This window comes from Salmo salar, chromosome ssa04 (genome assembly GCF_905237065.1).
Source record: "Salmo salar chromosome ssa04, Ssal_v3.1, whole genome shotgun sequence".
In the NCBI taxonomy this organism is placed as follows: domain Eukaryota; kingdom Metazoa; phylum Chordata; class Actinopteri; order Salmoniformes; family Salmonidae; genus Salmo; species Salmo salar.
Window position 1 is genome coordinate 2,739,249 of NC_059445.1, and position 26,865 is coordinate 2,766,113.

Consider the following 26,865-nt stretch of genomic DNA (forward strand, 5'->3'; position numbering starts at 1 on the left):
GCTCAACAACAAAAAGCCCTTCCCCATCCACCCAATCACGGCTAAAGCCGTTCCCCATCCATCCAATCACGGCTGACAACGGCCCTAGCCTCGTCCTTATTGGTGCCCGCTCTTCCTCTGATTGGCTACGGATGTAGCGTTGACCCACCCCTAGCCAACTGTCACAGAGCTCCCACTTCCTTGTGATTCTGTCGGGCTGCATCAGAGATGGCGCTGAGTATGGATGGTAGTTACATCAACCAACGTCCCTTTCATTTACCGAGGCTATTGTAAAGAAATAAAGGATTTTCTTGCGTCGGAAAGTGAAGGTGGAGAGGCGGCAGTAGTAGTCGCGAGTAGTGTTCACACGCTCGTCGTACTACGGACCGCTCGCTTCCCCGTGCGTGGGTTGTTTTGCCCCCCCCGGTTGATTCCGATAGCTAGCTAACTGACACTTAACGACAATTTTGTAAATATTAGCCAGCTAAGCTAACCACTGCTGGTAAAATGGCCACCATGGATAAATTAATGAAGGCCTTTGAATCTCTCAAGTCATTCCAACAACAACAGGGACCGCCAACGGCCGAGGAGATGGCTCAAAAACAGTAAGTCCATGTTTGTATATGGTCATTGTGTTGAGAAATTGCTAGCGATGAGTTACGCGCAAATAAATGGCAGTTGGCTGGCTAGCTAGCTGGCTAGCGAAGCTGTTCGCAGGTTATTGCGAGTTAGCGATGCTAACCTTCTAGCTAGCTAGCTAGCTAGCTGTCAACGTCGCGCCTCCAGTATAGGCTACCTGTCATAACACACACAGACAGCAACACACAGACAGCAACACACAGACAGCAACACACAGACAGCAACACACAGAGTTTGCACCCCACGTCTATTTGATAGATAACGTCAGCTGGCGCGTGTAAACAAATGCTACGGTGAACTAAATACTACGATATCCTTTCACTAAACTAAAGTCTTGAATAATATCAATCCGTGTAATTTCTCTTCTCATACGGTGCAGATTGCCAGATTTTGTTCACCCACAATCATTCGTTGCTGGTTGTCTAATATACATAGAATTAGCCTTTATATGTATAATTGATTTAAATACATTTATTTTATCAAATCAATATAATTACATTTCTATTTGTCACATGCTTGGTAAACAACAGGTGTAGACTAACAGTGAAATGCTTACTGACAGGCCCTTCCCAACAATGTAAAGAGGAGAAATAATAACACAAGGAATATTGTGCCTTGAGAAAGTATTCACACCCCTTGACTTTTTCCACGTTTGTTGTGTTACCAAGTGGGATGAAAATGTATTAAATTATATTTTTGACAACAATCTACACAAAGTATTCTAATGTCAAAGTGGAAGAGAATTTGAACATTTTCTGTGATAAATAAATGAAAGACTTCCTGAGATGTTAGAATCACCTTTGGCAGCCATTACAGATGTGAGTCTCTAAGAGATTTGCACACCTGGATTGTACCATATGTGCACATTATTGTTAAGAAATACATTCACGCTTTGTCAAGTTGGTTGTTGATCATTGCTAGACAGCCATTTAAGTCTTGCCAAAGATTTTCAAGCCGATTTTTAAGTCAACTGTAACTTAGCCACTCAGGAACATTCAATGTCTTCTTGGGAAGCAACTCCAGTGTATATTTGGCCTTGTGTTGTAGGTTATTGTCCTGCTGAATGCAAACTGAACCAGGTTTTCCTCTAGGATTTTTGCCTGTGCTTGGCTCTATTCCATTTTATTTTTATCCTAAAAAAACTCCCTAGTCGTTGCCAATGACAAGCATACCCATAACATGATGCAGCCACCACCATGCTTGAAAATATGAAGAGTGGTACTCAGTGATGTGTGGTTGGATTTGCCCCAAACATAATGCTTTGTATTCAGGACATAAATGTAATTGCTGTGCCACATTTTTTGCAGTTTTCCTTTAGTGCCTTATTGCAAACAGGATGCTTGTTTTGGATTTTTTTTTATTCTGTACAAGCTTCCTTCTTTTCCCTCTGTCATTTAGGTTAGTATTGTGGAGTAACTACAATGTTGTTGATCCATCCTCAATTTTCTCCTATCACAGCCATTAAACTCTGTAACTGTTTTAAAGTTACCATTGTCCTCATTGTGAAATCCCTGAGCGGTTTCCTTCCTCTCCGGCAACTGAGTTAGGAAGGACGCCTGTATCTTTGTTGTGACTGGGTGTATTGAGACACCATCCAAAGTGTAATGAATAACTTCACAATGCTCAAAGGGATATTTTTACCCATCTACCAATAGGTGCTCTTCTTTTTGAATATCCCTCTGAGCATTGGAAAACCTCCCTGGTCTTTGTGGTTGAATCTGTGTTTGAAATTCAGTGCTCGACTGAGGGACCTTACAGATAATTGTATGTGTGAGGAACAGAGATGATTGTCATTCAAAAATAATGTTAAACACTATTATTGCACACAAAGTAAGTCCTTGCAACTTATTATGTGACTTGTTAGGCACATTTGTACTCTTGAACTTTATTTAGGCTTGCCATAACAAAGGGATGGGAATATTTATTGACTCAAGACATTTCAGCTTTTAATTTTAATTCATTTCTAAAAATGTCTAAAAACATGATTCCACTTTGACATTACGGATTATTGTGTGTAGGCCAGTGACAAAATGGCAGTTGAATACATTTTTAATTCAGGGTGTAACAACAAAACGTGGAGAAAGTCAAGGGGTGTGAAATTCTTTCTGAAAGCACTGTACATATATAGGTAGGGATAAAGTGACTAGTCAACAGGAGAGATAGATAGTAACAGCAGTGTATGTGATAGTCAATAGAGTCAATGCAGATAGTCTGGGTAGCTATTAGTTAACCATTTAATGAACCATTTAACAGTCTATATGTAGGTTGTACAGGCATGTACAGTTACCTTGTAATCAGTCTTACCTTTAGCAATAGACTGGCATCACACACACCCCATTGTTGTTCCACTTCGTTAGGCAAGGTAATGCTACCAGTCTTTTTTCTTCTTTTTGTCCTTGCATGTGCTCTTCATTAACCCTTTGTTACCTTATTTCAATTCAATTCAAGGGGCTTTATTGACATGGGAAACATATGTTAACATCGCCAATGCAAGTGAGGTAGATAATATTCAGAAGTGAAATAAACAATAAAAATCAACAGTAAACATTACACTCACAGAAGTTTCAAAACAATAAAGACATTACAAATGTCATATTATGTATATATACAGTGTTGTAACGATGTACAAATGGTTAAAGTACAAAAGGGAATTTCTCTCTCTCTCTCACACACACACTATTGATCTCTCTCCTTCTCTCTCCCTCTCTCTCTGTAGGAAGAAAGAGCTGGCCACCACCAAAAAGGACAGAGTGGCCCACTGCCTGACCATATGTGAGAACATCGTAGCTCAGTCTCTGAGGTAAGGCTGCCTGACACCCCTGATCTGGGATCAGCTTTACCCACTGCCAGTCCAGTTATTAACCCCTAGGGACGTCATTCATAAAACTGACCCTAGATTACTGTTTATAAGTCATTTGAATACATTACATGTACATACAGGCACACTTACATACTCTGGCATGTACATGTGTGTACACACACACACACACACACACACACACACACACACACACACACACACACACACACACACACACACACACACAGTTGGATGTTCCAGATTAGCTCCACTGTTATTGGTAATCAGATTTGGTATTCCTGGTTAGATGAGGTTTACAGATGATTATACTGTATATGCATCCCAAATGGGACCCTATTCCCACTACTTCCATAGGGCTCTGGTCTAAAGTAGTGCACTATATAGGGAATAGGGTTCCATAGGGCTCTGGTCTAAAGTAATGCACTATATAGGGAATAGGGTGCCATTTTAGGCTATTAGTTGAGTGACAACCAATGTAATTTGCTAGGTTATTTTTTTAATCAAATGTGCTGTTGTTGAAAAGTGTGTTTTACCAGAATGGAAGTAGCCAAATCAACCACCGCATACACAACTGTCATCTGGCTATCTGCTGATCAGGGATACAGTACATTTATGGTTATATGCTGATCAGGGATACATTATATTTATGGTTATATGCTGATCAGGGATACAGTACATTTATGGTTATATGCTGATCAGGGATACATTATATTTATGGTTATATGTTGATCAGGGATACATTATATTTATGGTTATATGTTGATCAGGGATACATTATATTTATGGTTATATGCTGATCAGGGATACATTATATTTATGGTTATATGCTGATCAGGGATACATTATATTTATGGTTATATGTTGATCAGGGATACATTATATTTATGGTTATATGCTGATCAGGGATACATTATATTTATGGTTATATGTTGATCAGGGATACATTATATTTATGGTTATATGTTGATCAGGGATACATTATATTTATGGTTATATGTTGATCAGGGATACATTATATTTATGGTTATATGCTGATCAGGGATACATTATATTTATGGTTATATGCTGATCAGGGATACATTATATTTATGGTTATATGTTGATCAGGGATACAGTACATTTATGGTTATATGCTGATCAGGGATACATTATATTTATGGTTATATGTTGATCAGGGATACATTATATTTATGGTTATATGCTGATCAGGGATACATTATATTTATGGTTATATGCTGATCAGGGTTTAGGATACATTATATTTATGGTTATATGTTGATCAGGGATACATTATATTTATGGTTATATGCTGATCAGGGATACATTATATTTATGGTTATATGTTGATCAGGGATACATTATATTTATGGTTATATGCTGATCAGGGTTTAGGATACATTATATTTATGGTTATGTTGATCAGGGATATATTATATTTATGGTTATATGCTGATCAGGGATACATTATATTTATGGTTATATGTTGATCAGGGTTTAGGATACATTATATTTATGGTTATATGCTGATCAGGGATACATTATATTTATGGTTATATGTTGATCAGGGATACAGTACATTTATGGTTATATGTTGATCAGGGATACATTATATTTATGGTTATATGTTGATCAGGGATACATTATATTTATGGTTATATGTTGATCAGGGATACATTATATTTATGGTTATATGTTGATCAGGGATACATTATATTTATGGTTATATGCTGATCAGGGTTTAGGATACATTATATTTATGGTTATATGTTGATCAGGGATACATTATATTTATGGTTATATGCTGATCAGGGATACATTATATTTATGGTTATATGTTGATCAGGGTTTAGGATACATTATATTTATGGTTATATGCTGATCAGGGATACATTATATTTATGGTTATATGTTGATCAGGGATACATTATATGTATGGTTATATGTTGATCAGGGTTTAGGATACATTATATTTATGGTTATATGTTGATCAGGGATACATATTTATGGTTATATGTTGATCAGGGATACATTATATTTATGGTTATATGTTGATCAGGGATACATTATATTTATGGTTATATGTTGATCAGGGATACATTATATTTATGGTTATATGTTGATCAGGGATACATTATATTTATGGTTATATGTTGATCAGGGATACATTATATTTATGGTTATATGTTGATCAGGGATACATTATATTTATGGTTATATGTTGATCAGGGATACATTATATTTATGGTTATATGTTGATCAGGGATACATTATATTTATGGTTATATGCTGATCAGGGATACATTATATTTATGGTTATATGCTGATCAGGGATACATTATATTTATGGTTATATGCTGATCAGGGATACATTATATTTATGGTTATATGCTGATCAGGGATACATTATATTTATGGTTATATGCTGATCAGGGATACATTATATTTATGGTTATATGTTGATCAGGGATACATTATATTTATGGTTATATGCTGATCAGGGATACATTATATTTATGGTTATATGTTGTTCAGGGATACATTATATTTATGGTTATATGTTGATCAGGGATACATTATATTTATGGTTATATGTTGTTCAGGGATACATTATATTTATGGTTATATGTTGATCAGGGATACATATTTATGGTTATATGTTGATCAGGGATACATTATATTTATGGTTATATGTTGATCAGGGATACATTATATTTATGGTTATATGTTGATCAGGGATACATTATATTTATGGTTATATGTTGATCAGGGATACATTATATTTATGGTTATATGTTGATCAGGGATACATTATATTTATGGTTATATGTTGATCAGGGATACATTATATTTATGGTTATATGTTGATCAGGGATACATTATATTTATGGTTATATGTTGATCAGGGATACATTATATTTATGGTTATATGCTGATCAGGGATACATTATATTTATGGTTATATGCTGATCAGGGATACATTATATTTATGGTTATATGCTGATCAGGGATACATTATATTTATGGTTATATGCTGATCAGGGATACATTATATTTATGGTTATATGCTGATCAGGGATACATTATATTTATGGTTATATGTTGATCAGGGATACATTATATTTATGGTTATATGCTGATCAGGGATACATTATATTTATGGTTATATGTTGTTCAGGGATACATTATATTTATGGTTATATGTTGATCAGGGATACATTATATTTATGGTTATATGTTGTTCAGGGATACATTATATTTATGGTTATATGTTGATCAGGGATACATTATATTTATGGTTATATGTTGATCAGGGATACATTATATTTATGGTTATATGCTGATCAGGGATACATTATATTTATGGTTATATGTTGATCAGGGATACATTATATTTATGGTTATATGTTGATCAGGGATACATTATATTTATGGTTATATGTTGATCAGGGATACATTATATTTATGGTTATATGTTGATCAGGGATACATTATATTTATGGTTATATGCTGATCAGGGATACATTATATTTATGGTTATATGTTGATCAGGGATACATTATATTTATGGTTATATGCTGATCAGGGATACATTATATTTATGGTTATATGCTGATCAGGGATACATTATATTTATGGTTATATGCTGATCAGGGATATATTATATTTATGGTTATATGCTGATCAGGGATACATTATATTTATGGTTATATGCTGATCAGGGATACATTATATTTATGGTTATATGTTGTTCAGGGATACATTATATTTATGGTTATATGTTGATCAGGGATACATTATATTTATGGTTATATGTTGATCAGGGATACATTATATTTATGGTTATATGCTGATCAGGGATACATTATATTTATGGTTATATGTTGATCAGGGATACATTATATTTATGGTTATATGTTGATCAGGGATACATTATATTTATGGTTATATGCTGATCAGGGATATATTATATTTATGGTTATATGCTGATCAGGGGATACATTATATTTATGGTTATATGTTGATCAGGGATACATTATATTTATGGTTATATGTTGATCAGGGATACATTATATTTATGGTTATATGTTGATCAGGGATACATTATATTTATGGTTATATGTTGATCAGGGATACATTATATTTATGGTTATATGTTGATCAGGGATACATTATATTTATGGTTATATGTTGATCAGGGATACATTATATTTATGGTTATATGTTGATCAGGGATACATTATATTTATGGTTATATGCTGATCAGGGATACATTATATTTATGGTTATATGTTGATCAGGGATACATTATATTTACATGTTGATCAGTGTTTAGGATACATTATATTTATATGTTGATCAGTGTTTAGGATACATTATATTGTATTTGGATTGTTCAGATTCCCCATCAGTTTTGCTTGAAACAGTCGGTATATATGGTCATTTTTAGATCTACAGGATGTTGCTACCTCACTGCATGGTCGATGCGGGAGAACAACAGAAGCTCAGAGTCATCAAACCTTCCACATGGTCTAAACCATTCCATTTGGAGACGGGGGGTGAAAAGTTGTGCTAGATATTCATGGGCAAACATTGTCCCACCCCTAACTGATAGTGGGGTGATAGATGGTTCAGCTCTATATACATATAGAATGGTGATAGATGGTTCAGCTCTATATACATATAGAATGGTGATAGATGGTTCAGCTCTATATACATATAGAATGGTGATAGATGGTTCAGCTCTATATACATATAGAATGGTGATAGATGGTTCAGCTCTATATACATATAGAATGGTGATAGATGGTTCAGCTCTATATACATATAGAATGGTGATAGATGGTTCAGCTCTATATACATATAGAATGGTGATAGATGGTTCAGTTCTATATACATAGAGAATGGTGATAGATGGTTCAGCTCTATATACATATAGAATGGTGATAGATGGTTCAGCTCTATATACATATAGAATGGTGATAGATGGTTCAGCTCTATATACATATAGAATGGTGATAGATGGTTCAGCTCTATATACATATAGAATGGTGATAGATGGTTCAGTTCTATATACATATCATATTGGCTGTAGACTTATAGACCAGTATAGTCAGTGGTTTCTGTCTCAGTCCAGAGGCACCTTTTAGCAGAGTCGTCAACAACCGCTTCTTCTGGTTGTCAGGGATACGGCTATTTTCAACCTAGCTTCCTGTTCCGCTTGACAACCGGATGTGGGATCTCGGCTCAGGCATTTCTCTTACAACTGCTACGTTAGATTAGTCCAGAGGTCATGAACTGGAGACATTACACATCAAAGGGTGTGTGGGGGGGGTCAGAACGAGTTGTGTGTGGGGGGGTGGGGGGGTCAGAACGAGTTGTGTGTGTGTGAGGAGGGTTGTCAGAACGAAGTGTGTGTGTGTGTGTGTGTGGGGGGGGGGTCAGAACGAAGTGTGTGTGGGGGGGAGGGGGGTCAAAACGAGGTGTGTGTGTGTGTGAGGAGGGTTGTCAGAACGAAGTGTGTGTGTGTGTGTGTGTGTGTGTGTGTGTGTGTGTGTGTGTGTGTGTGTGTGTGTGTGTGTGGGGGGGGGGGTCAGAACGAAGTGTGTGTGTGGGGGGTCAGAACGAGGTGTGTGTGTGTGGGGGGATCTGAACGAGGTGTGTGTGTGGGGGGGTCTGAACGAGGTGTGTGTGTGGGGGGGGTCAGAACGAGGTGTGTGTGTGTGGGGGGGTCAGAACGAGGTGTGTGTGTGGGGGGGGTCAGAACGAGGTGTGTGTGTGGGGGGGGGGTCAGAACGAGGTGTGTGTGTGGGGGGGGGGTCAGAACGAGGTGTGTGTGTGGGGGGGGTCAGAACGAAGTGTGTGTGGGGGGGAGGGGGGGTCAAAACGAGGTGTGTGTGTGTGTGTGTGAGGAGGGTTGTCAGAACGAAGTGTGTATGTGTGTGTGTGTGTGTGTGGGGGGGTCAGAACGAAGTGTGTGGGGGGGGTCAGAACGAAGTGTGTGTGTGGGGGGGGTCAGAACGAGGTGTGTGTTTGTGGGGGGGTCTGAACGAGGTGTGTGTTTGTGGGGGGGGTCTGAACGAGGTGTGTGTGGGGGGGTCTGAACGAGGTGTGTGTGTGTGGGGGGGTCTGAACGAGGTGTGTGTGTGAGGGGGTCAGAACGAGGTGTGTGTGTGTGGGGGGGTCAGAACGAGGTGTGTGTGTGTGGGTTGGGGGGTCAGAACGAGGTGTGTGTGTGGGGGGCGGGTCAGAACGAGGTGTGTGTGGGGGCGGGTCAGAACGAGGTGTGTGTGTGTGTGGGGGGGGTCAGAACGAGGTGTGTATGTGTGGGGGGGTCAGAACGAGGTGTGTGTGTGTGGGGGGGTCAGAACGAAGTGTGTGTGTGTGTGTGGGGGGGGTCAGAACAAAGTGTGTGTGTGGGGGGGTCAGAACGAGGTGTGTGTGTGGGGGGGTCTGAACGAGGTGTGTGTGTGTGGGGGGGGTCAGAACGAGGTGTGTGTGTGTGGGGGGGGTCAGAACGAGGTGTGTGTGTGGGGGGTCAGAGCGAGGTGTGTGTGTGGGGGGGTCAGAACGAAGTGTGTGTGGGGGGGAGGGGGGTCAAAACGAGGTGTGTGTGTGTGGGGGGGGTCAGAACGAAGTGTGTGGGGGGGGTCAGAACGAAGTGTGTGGGGGGGGTCAGAACGAAGTGTGTGTGTGGGGGGGTCAGAACGAGGTGTGTGTGTGGGGGGGTCAGAACGAGGTGTGTGTGGGGGGGTCTGAACGAGGTGTGTGTGTGGGGGGGTCTGAACGAGGTGTGTGTGTGGGGGGGATCAGAACGAGAATGTGTGTGTGTGGGGGGGTCAGAACGAGGTGTGTGTGTGTTAGCAGGGTCAGAACGAGGTGTGTGTGTGTGGGGGGGGTCAGAACGAGGTGTGTGTGTGTGGGGGGTCAGAACGAGGTGTGTGTGTGTGGGGGGGGTCAGAACGAGGTGTGTGTGTGTGGGGGGGGGTCAGAACGAGGTGTGTGTGTGTGGGGGGGGTCAGAACGAGGTGTGTGTGTGTGGGGGGGGTCAGAACGAGGTGTGTGTGTGGGGGGGTCAGAACGAGGTGTGTGTGTGTGGGGGGGGTCAGAACGAGGTGTGTGTGTGTGGGGGGTCAGAACGAGGTGTGTGTGTGGGGGGGTCAGAACGAGGTGTGTGTGTGGGGGGGGTCAGAACGAGGTGTGTGTGTGTGTGTGTGTGGGGGGTCAGAACGAGGTGTGTGTGTGTGTGTGGGGGGGTCAGAACGAGTTGTGTGTGTGTGGGGGGGGTCAGAACGAGGTGTGTGTTTGTGGGGGGGGTCAGAACGAGGTGTGTGTGTGTGGGGGGGGGGTCAGAACGAGGTGTGTGTGTGTGGGGGGGGTCAGAACGAGGTGTGTGTGTGTGGGGGGGGGTGTCAGAACGAGGTGTGTGTGTGTGTGGGGGGGTCAGAACGAGGTGTGTGTGTGTGTGGGGGGGTCAGAACGAGGTGTGTGTGTGGGGGGGGGGTTCAGAACGAGGTGTGTGTGTGTGTGGGGGGGTCAGAACGAGGTGTGTGTGTGTGGGGGCGTAGGAAACGAGGTGTGTGTGTGGGGGGGGTCAGAACGAGGTGTGTGTGGGGGGGTCAGAACGAGGTGTGTGTGTGTGGGGGGGGTCAGAACGAGGTGTGTGTGTGTGTGTGTGTGTGTTTTGTGTGTGTGTGTGTGGGGGGGGTCAGAACGAGGTGTGTGTGTGTGGGGGGGGTCAGAACGAGGTGTGTGTGTGTGTGTGTGTGGGGGGGGTCAGAACGAAGTGTGTGTGGGGGGTCAGAACGAAGTGTGTGTGGGGGGGGTCAGAACGAAGTTTGTGTGGGGGGGGTCAGAACGAAGTGTGTGTGGGGGGGGTCAGAACGAAGTGTGTGTGGGGGGAGGGGGGGTCAAAACGAGGTGTGTGTGTGTGTGTGTGAGGAGGGTTGTCAGAACGAAGTGTGTGTTTGTGTGTGGGGGGGTGAGGGGGTCAGAACGAAGTGTGCGTGTGGGGGGGGTCAGAACGAGGTGTGTGTGTGTGTGTGTGTGTGAGGAGGATTGTCAGAACGAAGTGTGTGTTTGTGTGTGGGGGGGGGTCAGAACGAAGTGTGCGTGTGTGGGGGGGTCAGAACGAGGTGTGTGTGTGGGGGAGGTCAGAACGAGGTGTGTGTGTGGGGGGGTCAGAACGAGGTGTGTGTGTGTGGGGGGGTCAGAACGAGGTGTGTGTGTGGGGGGGTCAGAACGAGGTGTGTGTGTGTGGGGGGTCAGAACGAGGTGTGTGTGGGGGGGGTCAGAACAAGGTGTGTGTGTGGGGGGGGTCAGAACGAGGTGTGTGTGTGGGGGGGTCAGAACGAGGTGTGTGTGTGGGGGGGTCAGAACGAGGTGTGTGTGTGCGGGGGGTCAGAACGAGGTGTGTGTGTGTGGGGGGGTCAGAACGAGGTGTGTGTGGGGGGGGTCAGAACAAGGTGTGTGTGTGGTGGGGGTCTGAACGAGGTGTGTGTGTGGGGGGGTCTGAACGAGGTGTATGTGTGGGGGGGTCAGAACGAGGTGTGTGTGTGTGTGGGGGGGGTCAGAACGAGGTGTGTGTGTGTGGGGGGGTCAGAACGAGGTGTGTGTGTGTGTGTGGGGGCGGTCAGAACGAGGTGTGTGTGTGTGGGGGGTCAGAACGAGGTGTGTGTGTGGGGGGTCAGAACGAGGTGTGTGTGTGGGGGGTCAGAACGAGGTGTGTGTGTGTGGGGGGTCAGAACGAGGTGTGTGTGTGGGGGGTCAGAACGAGGTGTGTGTGTGTGTGGGGGTCAGAACGAGGTTTGTGGGGGGGGTCAGAACGAGGTGTGTGTGTGGGGGGGGGTCAGAACGAGGTGTGTGTGTGGGGGGGTCAGAACGAGGTGTGTGTGTGGGGGGGGTCAGAACGAGGTGTGTGTGTGGGGGGGGTCAGAACGAGGTGTGTGTGTGGGGGGGGGTCAGAACGAGGTGTGTGTGTGTGGGGGGGTCAGAACGAGGTGTGTGTGGGGGGGGGTCAGAACGAGGTGTGTGTGTGTGTGGGGGGGGTCAGAACGAGGGGTGTGTGTGTGGGGGGGGTCAGAACGAGGGGTGTGTGTGAGGGGGGTCAGAACGTGGTGTGTGTGTGGGGGGGGTCAGAACGAGGTGTGTGTGTGTGGGGGGGTCAGAACGAGGTGTGTGTGTGTGTGGGGGGGGTCAGAACGAGGTGTGTGTGTGTGTGGGGGGTCAGAACGAGGTGTGTGTGTGTGGGGGGGTCAGAACGAGGGGTGTGTGTGTGGGGGGGTCAGAACGAGGGGTGTGTGTGGGGGGGGTCAGAACGAGGGGTGTGTGTGGGGGGGTCAGAACGAGGTGTGTGTGTGGGGGGGGTCAGAACGAGGTGTGTGTGTGTGGGGGGGTCAGAACGAGGTGTGTGTGTGTGGGGGGGGTCAGAACGAGGTGTGTGTGTGTGGGGGGGGTCAGAACGAGGTGTGTGTGTGTGGGGGGGGGGTCAGAACGAGGTGTGTGTGTGGGGGGGGTCAGAACGAGGTGTGTGTGTGGGGGGGGTCAGAACGAAGTGTGTGTGGGGGGAGGGGGGGGTCAAAACGAGGTGTGTGTGTGTGTGTGAGGAGGGTTGTCAGAACGAAGTGTGTATGTGTGTGTGTGTGTGTGGGGGGGGTCAGAACGAAGTGTGTGGGGGGGGTCAGAACGAAGTGTGTGTGTGGGGGGGTCAGAACGAGGTGTGTGTTTGTGGGGGGGTCTGAACGAGGTGTGTGTGGGGGGGTCTGAACGAGGTGTGTGTGTGTGGGGGGGGTCTGAACGAGGTGTGTGTGTGAGGGGGGTCAGAACGAGGTGTGTGTGTGTGGGGGGGGTCAGAACGAGGTGTGTGTGTGTGGGTTGGGGGGTCAGAACGAGGTGTGTGTGTGGGGGCGGGTCAGAACGAGGTGTGTGTGGGGGCGGGTCAGAACGAGGTGTGTGTGTGTGTGGGGGGGGTCAGAACGAGGTGTGTATGTGTGGGGGGGGTCAGAACGAGGTGTGTGTGTGTGGGGGGGGTCAGAACGAAGTGTGTGTGTGTGTGGGGGGGGGTCAGAACAAAGTGTGTGTGTGGGGGGGGTCAGAACGAGGTGTGTGTGTGGGGGGGTCTGAACGAGGTGTGTGTGTGTGTGGGGGGGGTCAGAACGAGGTGTGTGTGTGTGTGGGGGGTCAGAACGAGGTGTGTGTGTGGGGGGTCAGAGCGAGGTGTGTGTGTGGGGGGGTCAGAACGAAGTGTGTGTGGGGGGGGAGGGGGGTCAAAACGAGGTGTGTGTGTGTGGGGGGGGTCAGAACGAAGTGTGTGGGGGGGTCAGAACGAAGTGTGTGGGGGGGGTCAGAACGAAGTGTGTGTGTGGGGGGGGTCAGAACGAGGTGTGTGTGTGGGGGGGTCAGAACGAGGTGTGTGTGGGGGGGGTCTGAACGAGGTGTGTGTGTGGGGGGGTCTGAACGAGGTGTGTGTGTGTGGGGGGATCAGAACGAGAATGTGTGTGTGTGGGGGGGTCAGAACGAGGTGTGTGTGTGTTAGCAGGGTCAGAACGAGGTGTGTGTGTGTGTGGGGGGGTCAGAACGAGGTGTGTGTGTGTGGGGGGGGTCAGAACGAGGTGTGTGTGTGTGGGGGGGGGGTCAGAACGAGGTGTGTGTGTGTGGGGGGGGGTCAGAACGAGGTGTGTGTGTGTGGGGGGGGTCAGAACGAGGTGTGTGTGTGTGTGGGGGGGTCAGAACGAGGTGTGTGTGTGGGGGGGTCAGAACGAGGTGTGTGTGTGTGTGGGGGGGTCAGAACGAGGTGTGTGTGTGTGGGGGGGTCAGAACGAGGTGTGTGTGTGGGGGGTCAGAACGAGGTGTGTGTGTGTGGGGGGGTCAGAACGAGGTGTGTGTGTGTGTGTGTGTGGGGGGTCAGAACGAGGTGTGTGTGTGTGTGTGGGGGGGTCAGAACGAGTTGTGTGTGTGTGTGGGGGGGGTCAGAACGAGGTGTGTGTTTGTGGGGGGGGTCAGAACGAGGTGTGTGTGTGTGGGGGGGGTCAGAACGAGGTGTGTGTGTGTGGGGGGGGGTGTCAGAACGAGGTGTGTGTGTGTGTGGGGGGTTCAGAACGAGGTGTGTGTGTGTGTGGGGGGGTCAGAACGAGGTGTGTGTGTGTGTGGGGGGGGTCAGAACGAGGTGTGTGTGTGTGGGGGGGGTTCAGAACGAGGTGTGTGTGTGTGTGGGGGGGGTCAGAACGAGGTGTGTGTGTGTGGGGGCGTAGGGAAACGAGGTGTGTGTGTGGGGGGGGGTCAGAACGAGGTGTGTGTGGGGGGGTCAGAACGAGGTGTGTGTGTGTGGGGGGGTCAGAACGAGGTGTGTGTGTGTGTGTGTGTGTTTTTGTGTGTGTGTGTGTGGGGGGGGTCAGAACGAGGTGTGTGTGTGTGGGGGGGGGTCAGAACGAGGTGTGTGTGTGTGTGTGTGTGGGGGGGTCAGAACGAAGTGTGTGTGGGGGGGGTCAGAACGAAGTGTGTGTGGGGGGGTCAGAACGAAGTTTGTGTGGGGGGGGTCAGAACGAAGTGTGTGTGGGGGGGGTCAGAACGAAGTGTGTGTGGGGGGAGGGGGGTCAAAACGAGGGTGTGTGTGTGTGTGTGAGGAGGGTTGTCAGAACGAAGTGTGTGTTTGTGTGTGGGGGGGTGAGGGGGTCAGAACGAAGTGTGCGTGTGTGGGGGGGTCAGAACGAGGTGTGTGTGTGTGAGGAGGATTGTCAGAACGAAGTGTGTGTTTGTGTGTGGGGGGGGGTCAGAACGAAGTGTGCGTGTGTGGGGGGGGTCAGAACGAGGTGTGTGTGTGGGGAGGTCAGAACGAGGTGTGTGTGTGGGGGGGTCAGAACGAGGTGTGTGTGTGTGGGGGGGTCAGAACGAGGTGTGTGTGTGGGGGGGGTCAGAACGAGGTGTGTGTGTGTGGGGGGGTCAGAACGAGGTGTGTGTGGGGGGGGTCAGAACAAGGTGTGTGTGTGGGGGGGTCAGAACGAGGTGTGTGTGTGGGGGGGGTCAGAACGAGGTGTGTGTGTGGGGGGGTCAGAACGAGGTGTGTGTGTGCGGGGGTCAGAACGAGGTGTGTGTGTGTGGGGGGGTCAGAACGAGGTGTGTGTGGGGGGGTCAGAACAAGGTGTGTGTGTGGTGGGGGGTCTGAACGAGGTGTGTGTGTGGGGGGGTCTGAACGAGGTGTATGTGTGGGGGGGTCAGAACGAGGTGTGTGTGTGTGTGGGGGGGTCAGAACGAGGTGTGTGTGTGTGGGGGGGGTCAGAACGAGGTGTGTGTGTGTGTGTGGGGGCGGTCAGAACGAGGTGTGTGTGTGTGGGGGGTCAGAACGAGGTGTGTGTGTGGGGGGGTCAGAACGAGGTGTGTGTGTGTGGGGGGTCAGAACGAGGTGTGTGTGTGGGGGGGTCAGAACGAGGTGTGTGTGTGTGGGGGGTCAGAACGAGGTGTGTGTGTGGGGGGGTCAGAACGAGGTGTGTGTGTGGGGGGGGTCAGAACGAGGTTTGTGGGGGGGTCAGAACGAGGTGTGTGTGGGGGGGGTCAGAACGAGGTGTGTGTGTGGGGGGGTCAGAACGAGGTGTGTGTGTGGGGGGGGGGTCAGAACGAGGTGTGTGTGTGGGGGGGGTCAGAACGAGGTGTGTGTGTGGGGGGGTCAGAACGAGGTGTGTGTGTGTGGGGGGGTCAGAACGAGGTGTGTGTGGGGGGGTCAGAACGAGGTGTGTGTGTGTGGGGGGGGTCAGAACGAGGGGTGTGTGTGTGGGGGGGGTCAGAACGAGGGGTGTGTGTGAGGGGGGGTCAGAACGTGGTGTGTGTGTGGGGGGGTCAGAACGAGGTGTGTGTGTGTGGGGGGGTCAGAACGAGGTGTGTGTGTGTGTGGGGGGGGTCAGAACGAGGTGTGTGTGTGTGTGGGGGGGTCAGAACGAGGTGTGTGTGTGTGTGGGGGGTCAGAACGAGGGGTGTGTGTGTGGGGGGGTCAGAACGAGGGGTGTGTGTGGGGGGGTCAGAACGAGGGGTGTGTGTGGGGGGGTCAGAACGAGGTGTGTGTGTGTGGGGGGGTCAGAACGAGGTGTGTGTGTGTGGGGGGGGTCAGAACGAGGTGTGTGTGTGTGGGGGGGGTCAGAACGAGGTGTGTGTGTGTGGGGGGGGTCAGAACGAGGTGTGTGTGTGTGGGGGGGGTCAGAACGAGGTGTGTGTGTGTGGGGGGGGTCAGAACGAGGTGTTTGTGTGGGGGGGTCAGAACGAGGTGTGTGTGTGGGGGGGATCAGAACGAGGTGTGTGTGGGGGGTAGGAAACGAGGTGTGTGTGGGGGGGTAGGAAACGAGGTGTGTATCGGGGGGTCAGAACGAGGTGTGTGTGTGGGGGGTCAGACTGAGGTGTGTTGGGGGGTCAGAATGAGGTGTGTTGTGGGGGTCAGAATGAGGTGGGTGAGGGGGGTCAGAACGAGGTGGGTGGGGGGAATATCAGAATGAGGGGGTGTGGGGGGTCAGAATGAGGTGGGTGGGGGGAATATCAGAATGAGGGGTGTGGGTGGGGGTCAGAATGAGGTGGGTGTGGAGGGGGAATATCAGAATGAGGTGGGTGAGGGGGTCAGAATGAGGTGGGTGGGGGGGGTCAGAATGAGGGGTGTGGGGGGGGTCAGAATGAGGTGTGGGGGGTCAGAATGAGGTGGGTGTGGGGGGTCAGAATGAGGTGGGTGAGGGGGTCAGAATGAGGTGGGTGTGGAGGGGGAATATCAGAATGAGGTGGGTGAGGGGGGTCAGATTGAGGTGGGTGTGGAGGGGGTCAGAATGAGGGATGTGGGGGGGGTCAGAATGAGGTGTGGGGGGGGTCAGAATGAGGTGGGTGTGGGGGGTCAGAATGAGGTGGGTGTGGGGGGGTCAGAATGAGGTGGGTGTGGGGGGTCAGAATGAGGTGGGTTTGGGGGGAGTCAGAATGAGGTGGGTGTGGGTCAGAATGAGGTGGGTGGGAGGGGGTCAGAATAAGGTGTGGGGGGGGTCAGAATGAGGTAGGTGTGTGGGGGGGTCAGAATGATGGGGTCAGAATGAGGTGGGTGTGGGGGGGTCAGAATGAGGTGGGTGTGGGGGGGTCAGAATGAGGTGGGTGGGCGGGGGGTCAGAATGAGGTGGGTGTGGGGGGGTCAGAATGAGGTGGGTGTGGGGGGGGTCAGAATGAGGTGGGGTCAGAATGAGGTGGGGGGGTCAGAATGAGGTGGGTGAGGGGGGGTCAGAATGAGGTGGGTGAGGGGGGGGGTCAGAATGAGGTGGGTGTGGGGGGGGGTCAGATAGAGGTGTGTGGGGGGGTCAGAATGAGGTGGGTGTGTAATGACAGTTCCTCTCTTGTCTCTATGGCTGTGGGATTAGAACGTCTCCGGAGTTCCAGAAGCTTCTGGGCATCGCCATGGAGATGTTCTTGCTGTGCAGCGACGACAGAGAGTCAGACGTCAGGATGGTGGCAGACGAGTGCCTGAACAAAATCATCAAAGTGAGTGAGGACCCCATCTTCTGCTCTCCTCAGACCTTTATGTTATGGCTCTCTTGTTCTCTCTATCTAGTTCTCTTTCTCTCTCTCTCTCTCTCTCTCATTTTCTCTATCTAGTTCTCTCTCGTTCTCTCTCTCTCTTTCTCTCGTTCTCTCTCTCTCTCTCGTTCTCTCTATCTAGTTCTCTCTCGTTCTCTCTCTCTTTCTCTCGTTCTCTCTCTCTCTCATTCTCTCTATCTAGTTCTCTCTCGTTCTCTCTATCTAGTTCTCTCTATCTCGTTCGCTCTCTCATTTTCTCTCTCTCTCCTCCTCCCTATATCTCTCTTGCTGTATCTCATGGTATTTCTCAGCTCTTTCAGAAGACTCTTCCAGAGGTTCCCACTGAAACCCAAAGGCTGTGTATTGTGTTGTAAACGTTTGAGATTTTAGTTGTAGGTTTAGTTGTAATCAGTGTTTTGTCTCTCTGGCTCCCTCTATCAGGCGCTGATAGACTCCAACCTGCCCAGACTACAGCTGGAGCTCTACAAAGAGATTAAAAAGGTTTGTTATGGAGTCCTGCTCACTGATCCTCAATGGATTGATGGGGTAACTGATGATGATGATGATGATGAGTAAGATGAATATTATGACGAATGTTAATTGTGATTGACTGTAATGGTTATGGTTATGATGATGAGGGGAAATATCAGGATGTTTATGTTGATGATGATGACGATGAAGGTGTGTGTGTATCTCTCTGGTAGAACGGTGCCTCTCGGAGCCTGAGGGCTGCTCTCTGGAGGTTCGCTGAGCTAGCACACCTCATCAGACCACAGAAATGCAGGTAGGACACACACACACACACCTGAGTAGGTGCAGTACGCTGCACTTCATACTTTAAATGTATTTATAGAATGTGAAGTATGGATTTATACACTATGGTCTCAACGGCATTTAGACTGGATTAATACACTATGGTCTCAATGGCATTTAGACTGGATTAATACACTATGGTCTCAATGGCACTTAGACTGGATTAATACACTATGGTCTCAATGGCGCTTAGACTGGATTTATACACTATGGTCTCAATGGAGTTTAGACTGGATTTATACACTATGGTTTCAACTGCATTGAGACTGGATTTATACACTATGGTCTCAACTGCATTGAGACTGGATTTATACACTATGGTCTCAATGGCACTTAGACTGGATTTATACACTATGGTCTCAACGGCACTTTTGTCTGAAGTTGTCCCCTGACGTGCTATAACTATTAATGGCAACGGGATAAATTGTGTGTCGGTCCTGTGGGGTAATACTATGAGGTACTGGTCCTGTGGGGTAATACTATGAGGTACTGGGTCCTGTGGGGTAATACTATGAGGTGTCGGTCCTGTGGGGTAATACTATGAGGTACTGGTCCCGTGGGGTAATACTATGAGGTACTGGGTCCTGTGGGGTAATACTATGAGGTGTTGGTCCTGTGGGGTAATACTATGAGGTACTGGGTCCTGTGGGGTAATACTATGAGGTATTGGGTCCTGTGGGGTAATACTATGAGGTACTGGGTCCTGTGGGGTAATACTATGAGGTACTGGTCCTGTGGGGTAATACTATGAGGTGCTGGGTCCTGTGGGGTAATACTATGAGGTGTTGGTCCTGTGGGGTAATACTATGAGGTGTCGGTCCTGTGGGGTAATACTATGAGGTACTGGGTCCTGTGGGGTAATACTATGAGGTACTGGTCCTGTGGGGTAATACTATGAGGTGCTGGGTCCTGTGGGGTAATACTATGAGGTGTTGGTCCTGTGGGGTAATACTATGAGGTACTGGTCCTGTGGGGTAATACTATGAGGTACTGGTCCTGTGGGGTAATACTATGAGGTGTTGGTCCTGTGGGGTAATACTATGAGGTACTGGTCCTGTGGGGTAATACTATGAGGTACTGGTCCTGTGGGGTAATACTATGAGGTACTGGTCCTGTGGGGTAATACTATGAGGTACTGGTCCTGTGGGGTAATACTATGAGGTACTGGTCCTGTGGGGTAATACTATGAGGTACTGGTCCTGTGGGGTAATACTATGAGGTGTTGGTCCTGTGGGGTAATACTATGAGGTACTGGTCCTGTGGGGTAATACTATGAGGTACTGGGTCCTGTGGGGTAATACTATGAGGTACTGGTCCTGTGGGGTAATACTATGAGGTGTTGGTCCTGTGGGGTAATACTATGAGGTACTGGTCCTGTGGGGTAATACTATGAGGTGTTGGTCCTGTGGGGTAATACTATGAGGTACTGGTCCTGTGGGGTAATACTATGAGGTACTGGTCCTGTGGGGTAATACTATGAGGTACTGGTCCTGTGGGGTAATACTATGAGGTACTGGTCCTGTGGGGTAATACTATGAGGTACTGGTCCTGTGGGGTAATACTATGAGGTGTTGGTCCTGTGGGGTAATACTATGAGGTACTGGTCCTGTGGGGTAATACTATGAGGTACTGGTCCTGTGGGGTAATACTATGAGGTACTGGTCCTGTGGGGTAATACTATGAGGTACTGGGTCCTGTGGGGTAATACTATGAGGTACTGGTCCTGTGGGGTAATACTATGAGGTACTGGTCCTGTGGGGTAATACTATGAGGTACTGGTCCTGTGGGGTAATACTATGAGGTGTTGGTCCTGTGGGGTAATACTATGAGGTACTGGTCCTGTGGGGTAATACTATGAGGTACTGGTCCTGTGGGGTAATACTATGAGGTGTTGGTCCTGTGGGGTAATACTATGAGGTACTGGTCCTGTGGGGTAATACTATGAGGTACTGGTCCTGTGGGGTAATACTATGAGGTACTGGTCCTGTGGGGTAATACTATGAGGTGTTGGTCCTGTGGGGTAATACTATGAGGTACTGGTCCTGTGGGGTAATACTATGAGGTACTGGTCCTGTGGGGTAATACTATGAGGTGTTGGTCCTGTGGGGTAATACTATGAGGTGTTGGTCCTGTGGGGTAATACTATGAGGTGTTGGTCCTGTGGGGTAATACTATGAGGTACTGGGTCCTGTGGGGTAATACTATGAGGTACTGGTCCTGTGGGGTAATACTATGAGGTGTTGGTCCTGTGGGGTAATACTATGAGGTGTTGGTCCTGTGGGGTAATACTATGAGGTACTGGTCCTGTGGGGTAATACTATGAGGTGTTGGTCCTGTGGGGTAATACTATGAGGTGTTGGTCCTGTGGGGTAATACTATGAGGTACTGGTCCTGTGGGGTAATACTATGAGGTGTTGGTCCTGTGGGGTAATACTATGAGGTACTGGTCCTGTGGGGTAATACTATGAGGTACTGGTTCTGTGGGGTAATACTATGAGGTGTTGGTCCTGTGGGGTAATACTATGAGGTGTTGGTCCTGTGGGGTAATACTATGAGGTGTTGGTCCTGTGGGGTAATACTATGAGGTACTGGGTCCTGTGGGGTAATACTATGAGGTACTGGTCCTGTGGGGTAATACTATGAGGTGTTGGTCCTGTGGGGTAATACTATGAGGTGTTGGTCCTGTGGGGTAATACTATGAGGTACTGGTCCTGTGGGGTAATACTATGAGGTGTTGGTCCTGTGGGGTAATACTATGAGGTACTGGTCCTGTGGGGTAATACTATGAGGTACTGGTCCTGTGGGGTAATACTATGAGGTGTTGGTCCTGTGGGGTAATACTATGAGGTGTTGGTCCTGTGGGGTAATACTATGAGGTGTTGGTCCTGTGGGGTAATACTATGAGGTACTGGTCCTGTGGGGTAATACTATGAGGTACTGGTCCTGTGGGGTAATACTATGAGGTGTTGGTCCTGTGGGGTAATACTATGAGGTGTTGGTCCTGTGGGGTAATACTATGAGGTGTTGGTCCTGTGGGGTAATACTATGAGGTACTGGTCCTGTGGGGTAATACTATGAGGTACTGGTCCTGTGGGGTAATACTATGAGGTGTTGGTCCTGTGGGGTAATACTATGAGGTACTGGGTCCTGTGGGGTAATACTATGAGGTACTGGGTCCTGTGGGGTAATACTATGAGGTGTTGGTCCTGTGGGGTAATACTATGACGTGTTGGTCCTGTGGGGTAATACTATGAGGTACTGGTCCTGTGGGGTAATACTATGAGGTGTTGGTCCTGTGGGGTAATACTATGAGGTGTTGGTCCTGTGGGGTAATACTATGAGGTACTGGTCCTGTGGGGTAATACTATGAGGTACTGGTCCTGTGGGGTAATACTATGAGGTACTGGTCCTGTGGGGTAATACTATGAGGTACTGGTCCTGTGGGGTAATACTATGAGGTACTGATCCTGTGGGGTAATACTATGAGGTACTGGTCCTGTGGGGTAATACTATGAGGTGTTGGTCCTGTGGGGTAATACTATGAGGTACTGGTCCTGTGGGGTAATACTATGAGGTACTGGGTCCTGTGGGGTAATACTATGAGGTACTGGTCCTGTGGGGTAATACTATGAGGTGTTGGTCCTGTGGGGTAATACTATGAGGTGCTGGTCCTGTGGGGTAATACTATGAGGTACTGGTCCTGTGGGGTAATACTATGAGGTGTTGGTCCTGTGGGGTAATACTATGAGGTACTGGTCCTGTGGGGTAATACTATGAGGTACTGGTCCTGTGGGGTAATACTATGAGGTACTGGGTCCTGTGGGGTAATACTATGAGGTACTGGTCCTGTGGGGTAATACTATGAGGTGCTGGTCCTGTGGGGTAATACTATGAGGTGTTGGTCCTGTGGGGTAATACTATGAGGTGCTGGTCCTGTGGGGTAATACTATGAGGTGTTGGTCCTGTGGGGGTAATACTATGAGGTGCTGGTCCTGTGGGGTAATACTATGAGGTGCTGGTCCTGTGGGGTAATACTATGAGGTGTTGGTCCTGTGGGGTAATACTATGAGGTGCTGGTCCTGTGGGGTAATACTATGAGGTGTTGGTCCTGTGGGGTAATACTATGAGGTACTGGTCCTGTGGGGTAATACTATGAGGTGCTGGTCCTGTGGGGTAATACTATGAGGTGTTGGTCCTGTGGGGTAATACTATGAGGTACTGGTCCTGTGGGGTAATACTATGAGGTGTTGGTCCTGTGGGGTAATACTATGAGGTGTTGGTCCTGTGGGGTAATACTATGAGGTGTTGGTCCTGTGGGGTAATACTATGAGGTGCTGGGTCCTGTGGGGTAATACTATGAGGTGTTGGTCCTGTGGGGTAATACTATGAGGTGTTGGTCCTGTGGGGTAATACTATGAGGTGCTGGTCCTGTGGGGTAATACTATGAGGTGTTGGTCCTGTGGGGTAATACTATGAGGTACTGGTCCTGTGGGGTAATACTATGAGGTACTGGTCCTGTGGGGTAATACTATGAGGTGTTGGTCCTGTGGGGTAATACTATGAGGTCCTGGTCCTGTGGGGTAATACTATGAGGTGTTGGTCCTGTGGGGTAATACTATGAGGTACTGGTCCTGTGGGGTAATACTATGAGGTGTTGGTCCTGTGGGGTAATACTATGAGGTGTTGGTCCTGTGGGGTAATACTATGAGGTGCTGGTCCTGTGGGGTAATACTATGAGGTGCTGGTCCTGTGGGGTAATACTATGAGGTGTTGGTCCTGTGGGGTAATACTATGAGGTGTTGGTCCTGTGGGGTAATACTATGAGGTGTTGGTCCTGTGGGGTAATACTATGAGGTGTTGGTCCTGTGGGGTAATACTATGAGGTGTTGGTCCTGTGGGGTAATACTATGAGGTGTTGGTCCTGTGGGGTAATACTATGAGGTGTTGGTCCTGTGGGGTAATACTATGAGGTGTTGGTCCTGTGGGGTAATACTATGAGGTGTTGGTCCTGTGGGGTAATACTATGAGGTGCTGGTCCTGTGGGGTAATACTATGAGGTGTTGGTCCTGTGGGGTAATACTATGAGGTGTTGGTCCTGTGGGGTAATACTATGAGGTGTTGGTCCTGTGGGGTAATACTATGAGGTGTTGGTCCTGTGGGGTAATACTATGAGGTGTTGGTCCTGTGGGGTAATACTATGAGGTGTTGGTCCTGTGGGGTAATACTATGAGGTACTGGTCCTGTGGGGTAATACTATGAGGTGCTGGTCCTGTGGGGTAATACTATGAGGTGTTGGTCCTGTGGGGTAATACTATGAGGTGTTGGTCCTGTGGGGTAATACTATGAGGTGTTGGTCCTGTGGGGTAATACTATGAGGTGTTGGTCCTGTGGGGTAATACTATGAGGTGCTGGTCCTGTGGGGTAATACTATGAGGTGTTGGTCCTGTGGGGTAATACTATGAGGTGTTGGTCCTGTGGGGTAATACTATGAGGTGCTGGTCCTGTGGGGTAATACTATGAGGTGTTGGTCCTGTGGGGTAATACTATGAGGTGTTGGTCCTGTGGGGTAATACTATGAGGTGTTGGTCCTGTGGGGTAATACTATGAGGTACTGGTCCTGTGGGGTAATACTATGAGGTGTTGGTCCTGTGGGGTAATACTATGAGGTGTTGGTCCTGTGGGGTAATACTATGAGGTGCTGGTCCTGTGGGGTAATACTATGAGGTGTTGGTCCTGTGGGGTAATACTATGAGGTGTTGGTCCTGTGGGGTAATACTATGAGGTGTTGGTCCTGTGGGGTAATACTATGAGGTACTGGTCCTGTGGGGTAATACTATGAGGTGTTGGTCCTGTGGGGTAATACTATGAGGTGTTGGTCCTGTGGGGTAATACTATGAGGTGTTGGTCCTGTGGGGTAATACTATGAGGTGTTGGTCCTGTGGGGTAATACTATGAGGTGCTGGTCCTGTGGGGTAATACTATGAGGTGTTGGTCCTGTGGGGTAATACTATGAGGTGCTGGTCCTGTGGGGTAATACTATGAGGTGCTGGTCCTGTGGGGTAATACTATGAGGTGCTGGTCCTGTGGGGTAATACTATGAGGTGTTGGTCCTGTGGGGTAATACTATGAGGTGTTGGTCCTGTGGGGTAATACTATGAGGTGTTGGTCCTGTGGGGTAATACTATGAGGTACTGGTCCTGTGGGGTAATACTATGAGGTGTTGGTCCTGTGGGGTAATACTATGAGGTGCTGGTCCTGTGGGGTAATACTATGAGGTGTTGGTCCTGTGGGGTAATACTATGAGGTGTTGGTCCTGTGGGGTAATACTATGAGGTGCTGGTCCTGTGGGGTAATACTATGAGGTGTTGGTCCTGTGGGGTAATACTATGAGGTGTTGGTCCTGTGGGGTAATACTATGAGGTGTTGGTCCTGTGGGGTAATACTATGAGGTGTTGGTCCTGTGGGGTAATACTATGAGGTGTTGGTCCTGTGGGGTAATACTATGAGGTACTGGTCCTGTGGGGTAATACTATGAGGTACTGGTCCTGTGGGGTAATACTATGAGGTACTGGTCCTGTGGGGTAATACTATGAGGTGTTGGTCCTGTGGGGTAATACTATGAGGTGTTGGTCCTGTGGGGTAATACTATGAGGTGAACTGGCTCAGGAACTGTTGTTATTTACCCAGTCTTCTGTGGACTGGATTGGTCTCTCACTTGTTCTCTCCCTCCTCCCTCCAGACCCTACCTGGTGAACCTCCTCCCCTGTCTGACCAGGATCACTAAGAGACAGGAGGAGACTGTTCAGGAGACCCTGGCTGCTGCTGTTCCTAAGATCATGTCTGCTCTGGGACACTTCGCTAACGACGGAGAGGTCAAGGTACACACACACACACACACACACACACACTCTCCTGTGTTTAGAACTCAAAGACCCCCATAACAACCTCCATTAAAGTGTTCTGTTAAAAGCCTTGAGTTCCAGAGAATAATGGAAGTATTGATATCCTCTTTCTGTATGGGTTGTAGAGTTAAGCTGTAAGGCACCAGGGGTAATATACTCCGGCTAAGGGCTGTTCTAAAGCACGACACAACAGGGAGTGCCTGGATACAGCCCTTAACCGTGGTATACTGGCCATATACCACAAACCCCCTGAGGTGCCTTATTGCTGTTATAAACTGGTTACTAACTTAATTAGAGCAGTACAAATACATGTTTGTCATAGCCGTGGTATACGGTCTGATATACCACGGCTGTCAGCCAATCAGCATTCAGGGCTCGAACCACCCAGTTTGTAATTGTCTTTATAACCATTGTCTGATGGTGTCTGGTGGTGTCTGGTGGTGTCTGATGGTGTCTGATGGTGTCTGGTGGTGTCTGGTGGTGTCTGATGGTGTCTGATGGTGTCTGATTGTGTCTGGTGGTGTCTGGTGGTGTCTGATTGTATCTGATGGTGTCTGATTGTATCTGGTGGTGTCTGGTGGTGTCTGATGGTATCTGGTGGTGTCTGATTGTATCTGGTGGTGTCTGGTGGTGTCTGATTGTATCTGATGGTTTCTGATGGTGGTTTCTGATTGTGTCTGGTGGTGTCTGGTGGTGTCTGATTGTATCTGGTGGTGTCTGATTGTATCTGGTGGTGTCTGATGGTGTCTGATGGTGTCTGGTGGTGTCTAGTGGTGTCTGTGGTGTCTAGTGGTGTCTGATTGTATCTGATGGTGTCTGATGGTGTCTGATTGTATCTGGTGGTGTCTGATTGTATCTGGTGGTGTCTGGTGGTGTCTGATTGTATCTGGTGGTGTCTGATGGTATCTGGTGGTGTCTGATGGTGTCTGATTGTATCTGATGGTGTCTGGTGGTGTCTGATGGTGTCTGGTGGTGTCTGGTGGTGTCTGATGGTGTCTGATGGTGTCTGGTCTGATATGTTCAGGTGTTGTTGAAGTCGTTGGTGGTCAACCTGAAGTCCACTTCTCCTACGATCCGCCGGACGGCCGCCAGCTCAGCGGCTAGTATGTGTCAACACTCTAGACGGGCCTCCTACTTCTACACCTGGCTGCTGAACGTCCTGCTGGGTCAGTACCAAACACAAGCACCCCT

The 26,865-nt window shown here is 48.3% G+C and overlaps 1 protein-coding gene across 1 annotated transcript in view; it reads left to right on the top strand.

The window, feature by feature from the left end:
* Window positions 1-168: 168 nt before the first annotated feature.
* Window positions 169-26,865, top strand: part of LOC106596941 (huntingtin) — a 117,463-nt gene continuing 90,766 nt past the window's right edge. The window contains 7 exon segments of the mRNA XM_045716301.1: window positions 169-584; window positions 3,335-3,418; window positions 17,803-17,923; window positions 18,401-18,460; window positions 18,664-18,743; window positions 25,512-25,650; window positions 26,699-26,840. Of these exon segments, the coding sequence (XP_045572257.1) occupies window positions 487-584; window positions 3,335-3,418; window positions 17,803-17,923; window positions 18,401-18,460; window positions 18,664-18,743; window positions 25,512-25,650; window positions 26,699-26,840 (724 nt within the window). The 5' untranslated portion in view covers window positions 169-486.